The following is a 6,086-nucleotide window of genomic DNA, read 5'->3' on the forward strand; positions in this document are numbered from 1 at the left end:
CCACAGGGGGTGTGTAGAGCAGGGCCGAGCTAGCCTTTTCTCCTGACTCATGCCAGTTTCCCCTGGGTCTTACTGCTCCTGTCAGCTTTGACAGGGAGCCTGGAGCAGATAAATATTAATTTTCTAAACTTTGCAGGTGCCCCATGGGCCAGACAGAATGGCCTGGTGGGCTTTATTTTCCCACCCCTGTTACAGAGTGCCCGTCCTCAGTTACTAAGTATACTCCCTCAAGCAGATCAAGGCCGCCATGATGAGGGAAGGAGTGGGGCTGCCACTGAGGCCAGGGAAGGCACAGGTGCTGCACAGCCGGGCTGGGGTGGGGTGGGGTGGGGCATGGGATGGAGCTGCAGCTCATCTGAGGGATGCAGGGACGGGGGGACAGCTCCCACTGATGCATGCACCCTGGGAGGGCATGGTGGGGGTGCCCCCAGATCTGCACGCAGGGCAAGGTAAGTCTGTTGGGCTGCATTTCTGGCCACCTGTGTGCTGTGATATGGCTGTGCTCATGCACCAGGCATTTATTGGCAACATTATCAGCCCAAAAAAGCTGACTGCCAATAATGTCAATTTTCCTTATATCGGTGTTGATACGATATTGGACTGATGTTTTGGTGCACCTCTACCAATTACCTGTGGGGGCACACTTCTCATAAGATGATCACTCCCTCTCAGATCTCTCAGTTCTAATCCTCAAAGGGAACTTACAAAACACCTTCCATAGATGAGCCTACGAACTTCTACTGGATACAAAAAAAAAAAAAGGACTCAATATAGACATTGGATTTATGACGCATTACAACCTGCCCAACATCTGATTCACTAGGTACCTGCCAGACCTGGCCTATACTTTTCTTTCCCCCCCTTCCTCCCCTCTCTTCCCCTCCTTTTCTGCCCTTTGTCTTCCTAACTTCCAGCTATTTACCTTTTCACAGACAGCCTCTTTTCTAACTTGAAAATCTACTATTGTAGAGCATGACTGACTCGTGCCTCCAGCAACTGGGGGGGAACCATGCCGGTAAGCAGTGTCAGCAGTAGGGGAGGGGGTGGCGAGCAGCAGGTGGCCGTATCGACAGCGAGGGGGGTTGGTGACCACATGCAGAAGCTGGCAGTGGCAGACAATCTCAGGGGGGGGGGGGGGGCCCCCCCCCGCCCCCCCCCCCGGCTTGGTGACTGGTGCCTCCTGGGTCCCCTACGTGTCACCTATGCCAGAGTCTCCCTTGCTCACCTTTGGCTTCTCCCCCCCCATTCCCCCCTCTTCCCTATTCTACCTTTGTTTTCCTCATTTCCACCTATTTAAATTCTCCCTGTCATACTTTTAGCGTCTTTCATTCCTTGGAGTCTCAGAACAGCACAGACTTCCTTTGCCTGAAGAAGGATGACTGCACCTGAAAGCTTGCAAAGAACTTTTTTCCAGCTACTCAGTTGATCTAATAAAAGATATCACATCTACCCAAAAACCATGCCTGCATGGAAAGCATCATTCCATTATTCTCATTAAAAAAAAAAAAGAAGAAAAAGGGAAAAAGGAGAATCCATCTTCTATCAAAAATCCAGAAATGCCTAGCTTGTTGGGAGTTTTTCACCTCTCAAGGATGGTTGTTTCCTATTCTTTTTAATAATATGAACTCCTAAACTTATTAAAAGGTGGCAAAATAATCAGAAAATAGAGAGCCAGGGCAGGATGGTTTAGTCAATTTAATATTATTAATACTAATTCTGCAGGAAGGGTCTCAACTACAGGAGACTGAAATTCCCAAATCAAAGACAAGAGATGAAGCTGATGACTAGAAAAGTAGAAACATTAAAATTTTAAATGACGTGCCCTATCAGGTAACCAGTCTGTCACCCTTATACTACTGGGCTGATTAGCATATTGTTCAGGCTAGTTTCCAATGCAAGAAGTAATGACGCTTCACCCACTTTGCTAGGAGCATTGTTCCACAGCCATGTGCATTTCACTCTGTAAAATAAGGTCCTGATTTTTAATCCAAATATCAATTCTTCAAGATTAAAAAACTTAGTCCTCCATGTCATATTGAATGTAATATTTGAATGTTTATAATAGTTGCCCATTAGCCAGTTTAGAAAAAGACAAGATTCATCTTCTTATCTAGGCCGTTGTTTTGGCCTACGTGCGGAAGGTCCTGACTTTGCTCAAAGTCTTAACTCTTGAATTTTATCTTTAGAGGCCTTTAACAAAGTTAACCTAAAAATGACCCTTAAACAAACCTCCCGAGAGATCAAACCCTAGAGCCTTTGAAAGAGTGAAAAGAAAAGGTCATTGCAGTGGTGTGGAAGTTCCCCAAAGTAATTAAAATGGTCAAGAAAATAAACTGATTACCAAGCAAAAGAAATCTGTTGAGTAAGATCCAAGCCCAAATTTGGGAGTAGTGACAGGTTTGGGTAGGAGGGGCCCAAGACAGCAACTCACTCAATAAAAACTGTAATCTACTGTCCCAATTTGGAGGTAACCTCACTTGCAGAACAACGAAGGAAGAATCGCAAGTGTAGGCCGGATCAGGCTGATCACCTGAACCACCCTCTCCATGAACATGAATTTCTTAGTTCATGCTGAAGCCTAGGAGCGCCCGAAGGGGACTGAAGGAAGGGGACTCATTCCTATTCCTATTCCTATTCCTGAGACCAACCCTAACTAAAGAATGAAGGTATACCTGGGGATTTGGCTTCTCAGAATTCTAAGTATATTATAAAAAAATAATAGTATTGATTCAAATTTAACTTTTAGTTGTAATTGTAATTGTTTTAAGGAAGTGCATTTGGAGCATTGTTTCTGATATATGTAGTTATTGTGTTCTTAATGTTTGTGGTATTTCTTAAAGCTAAGCAGTGTTATATGCATAGCAAAGAATTTTAAAATAAAATTGTGTTGTATGAATTAAGTGTGCAATCATTGTGAAATCGTGCAAGTAGCTAAAAATTTCCCCAGCCAGTGCATCAAATGAATCATAAGTTGTGTGGGATTTTCTCTGTTCCATAACCCACTAGAGACACCCCATAATAACCCCATACTCCTTGCTCACTCCAAGACCCAAGCCAAAATTGAAATCTAGAAAAGAAAAGCTTTTCCTATTGCTGCTACTGGTCTGTTTAAAATATATATTTGTGCATAAATTTGGTGCACATAAGTTACAGCCTGTATGTGCAGGCATATGTTGTTTGTTTGGTATACCCTCCTATCACACAGCTAGGAGGAAACGGAGTATTATGAGAATGCTAAATTCCAGGGTAAAATGAATGGGCTTCCATTTTGCCCTGTCCACCTAGATTAGAGTAGCACTAATCTACTCTATTTCTTTGGGAAGAACCACTGGAGCTGGAAAAAGGACATGTATGATGTCAACACTGATTTCTGAAGTTGAGAAGGAGCAGAGGGAAGAATCTTCAAGCTGGAGTACTGGAGAAAATATAAATCTGCTGGAAGCAACTGTCAAGGGGGAAGGAAATATCAAGAAGGGGAAAGTGAAGAGGCTGTTCAAAAACACTGAGCTAAGGGCATACATGTTTCTTGGTGGGGTGATGGATGTAGAAACTGGGTAGAGTACAGAAAGATGGCTACCCTTAATCTGGCTGATGAATTTACTTCCAAAGTACACCATCATTCTCCAAAATTTTCTTGGAGAAAATCCATGTATTAATTTAACTGAGTGCTTCTTTGAGATATTGGCCATTCACACACACAGAATCTTCCTAAGATTTGGAGCAACAGATGCAAGAAATTGTTTGTGCTGATACTAAGAGACGTAGTTATCCCCATTAAAAAAAAAAAAAAAAAAGCAGGCTTCATCTGGATGCAGCTTACATGCTCATCACCAGCCTGTATTATAATACCAAGAAATGAATAGCCTTGATACCCCCCTCTTCTTTAGAGACATGCCTGTGTCCAATCCAGCTCACCACTCCCAGCAATGATGTCAGCAATTAAGGCTTACTGCAACCAGCAAAGGAGAATAAGGAAATTAAATAAAACACTGGTATGATACTTCCAGCAGATTTAAAAATGTTATCAACTCCTCACTGAAATTAAGTACAATTTAGTCACACACTACAGACTTTACAGTAAAAGCTCTAAGGCAAGCCTATGTGGGCTTTCAATAAACTTTCCAGACCTTCACCAAGCATTAGCCATGGGCCTTAATGCGTACAGCAGAAACTCGCAAACCTGAACATGCCTGACAGTTTTCCCTGAGACCAGTACCACTCAATACTAGTCACTAGAGGATGCATGGGGACTCTGCAGCTGTACCTTCTTCCCAACTGACTAATCACCTCTGCAATGATTTAACTGCTAAAACAACTGATGAGAAGTCAAGTCAACATCTCTTGTGTTGCTCTCTGTTCTAGGCTATTGGGACAATCTTTTGGAAGACTTAAACACATATTCATGTAAAAGTCATAAAACATTACCTACCATAAAAATACCAAATGGATTGTTAGACACTGAAAATAATTTGTGTAATAAAATGTCATTAAATATTCAACATTTTAAAGCATTATCCATTGTGTTTGATTTTTAATCCTTCACCCCAAATGTAATATGCTATACTTGAGAGAAGCATTTGTATTGCAAATAGGCACTATAATTTACCATTAAAAGTGTTTTTAATGAGATTGTTTCCTAGTTATTATCCAAAGTTGCACTCACAGGTGCTTTATTTAGTTTGGCTATCATGTTTTGGGGATTGTTTGTTTTTCATTTAATCTAAAATTTGTATTAAAGCCTTGATCAAAAACTAAACAGGACAACTAAGAGAGTGACACTATATTTCATAGAAAAGAAAAAAATTAAATTATTCAGAAAACCTAAAAATTGGGAGGGAGGGGGTCTTAATATAATCTAAAGAATAATTATCTTTCAAATGTATTTCTAGTTCTTTAGAGAAATTCACATTATAAATTAACATCCTGAACTAATATTTTAATTATGAATGGAAATCCTGCTCCCTAGAAGTTTATTCCTATCCCTTTTAGTTTTAGAACCTAGTCAAATGGGAACAAATGAAAAACATCCATATTAAAAAGACAACAACAACAACAAAAGAACAAAAAAAACCCACTATCTTGGTATCAGCATAGCAAAAGCAAAAATCAAGACACTCAAGAAACTCTCAAATAATGATCCATCAAATTCATCATTTTGACTACAGGTACAAACACATTACACAAATTAGTTCCCCTGAAGCTGGATTTTAACTCCAGAACTAAATTTCATTATGGATTTAGCAAGCCCTAAAATATGAATAACTAAAACAGATAAGTGGCTTATGATAAAAAAGCAAAATAATATATAGGATACAGTAGTTTCTGTAAAATGATCTTGTCTTAACGTTGTCAACAATATTCATTAGGCACCACACGCTGTTAATTATCAGCCTTTTAAAAAGGCTTAAATCTGGATATGTTTACTTATTCATCTTGGGGTTAGTACTGGAATATTACTATGAAAAATGCACTGAAATTCTATGTCTACTGGCTATTTAAACACTAGAGTATTTAAATAATGCAAAGCATTTGAGTTGTAATGTTTTATCTGTTTCTAACAAAGAACACACACAATCAGCTTCCAGCATAATCAAAATCATCCTCGTTCTAGCATTTTCTTTATTTCTCAAAATCAAAATCCTAACCACTCCAAGCATGCTCACCATGTAGAAGCACAGAAAACAATACATTTCCCCATGCTGTGTATATAGGGAGTTACCTTTTTTCCTTTCTTTTTCCTGTGAGCCGGTTTAGCATTTCTCTCCTTTGCCTCCTCGCTCATTTTTCAGCAAGTAATTATACAGGGTAGGGAAAAAGGGATCACTGCTTATATTCCAACATCTAAACCTACTGCAAATATTCACAGCCTTGAAACCAAAGTCCATCTGCTGACGTTTCTCAGACAAGTAACAGAATAACTGCTGTTTAAAACAGTCCCTGCTCCTCCTGCAGACTCCAATTGCTCATAGACTTGCTCTGTTTTCTTCAGTAAGGAGCTGGGTGTTCACATCAAAAAGTCTATTATTTCTCTAAAAGAAAAAACAAAAATATTTTCCTCTTTCCTTTTTATCTAATCTTTATCCCTG

At 39.9% G+C, this 6,086-nt stretch overlaps 1 protein-coding gene across 26 annotated transcripts in view; it reads right to left on the bottom strand.

Annotated features, from left to right (window-relative positions):
* ANK3 (ankyrin 3) overlaps positions 1-5,841 on the bottom strand; it is a 595,175-nt gene extending 589,334 nt beyond the window's left edge. For all 26 annotated transcript variants that reach the window (XM_025202621.1, XM_025202614.1, XM_025202616.1 and 23 more), the window contains exon 1: positions 5,720-5,841. In XM_025202621.1, coding sequence (XP_025058406.1) covers positions 5,720-5,782 — 63 coding nt within the window. In that variant the 5' untranslated portion in view covers positions 5,783-5,841. The remainder of the gene's footprint in view (positions 1-5,719) is intronic.
* Positions 5,842-6,086: the final 245 nt, after the last annotated feature.

The sequence above is a fragment of the Alligator sinensis genome, unplaced genomic scaffold, assembly GCF_000455745.1.
Source record: "Alligator sinensis unplaced genomic scaffold, ASM45574v1 scaffold674_1, whole genome shotgun sequence".
NCBI lineage: Eukaryota > Metazoa > Chordata > Crocodylia > Alligatoridae > Alligator > Alligator sinensis.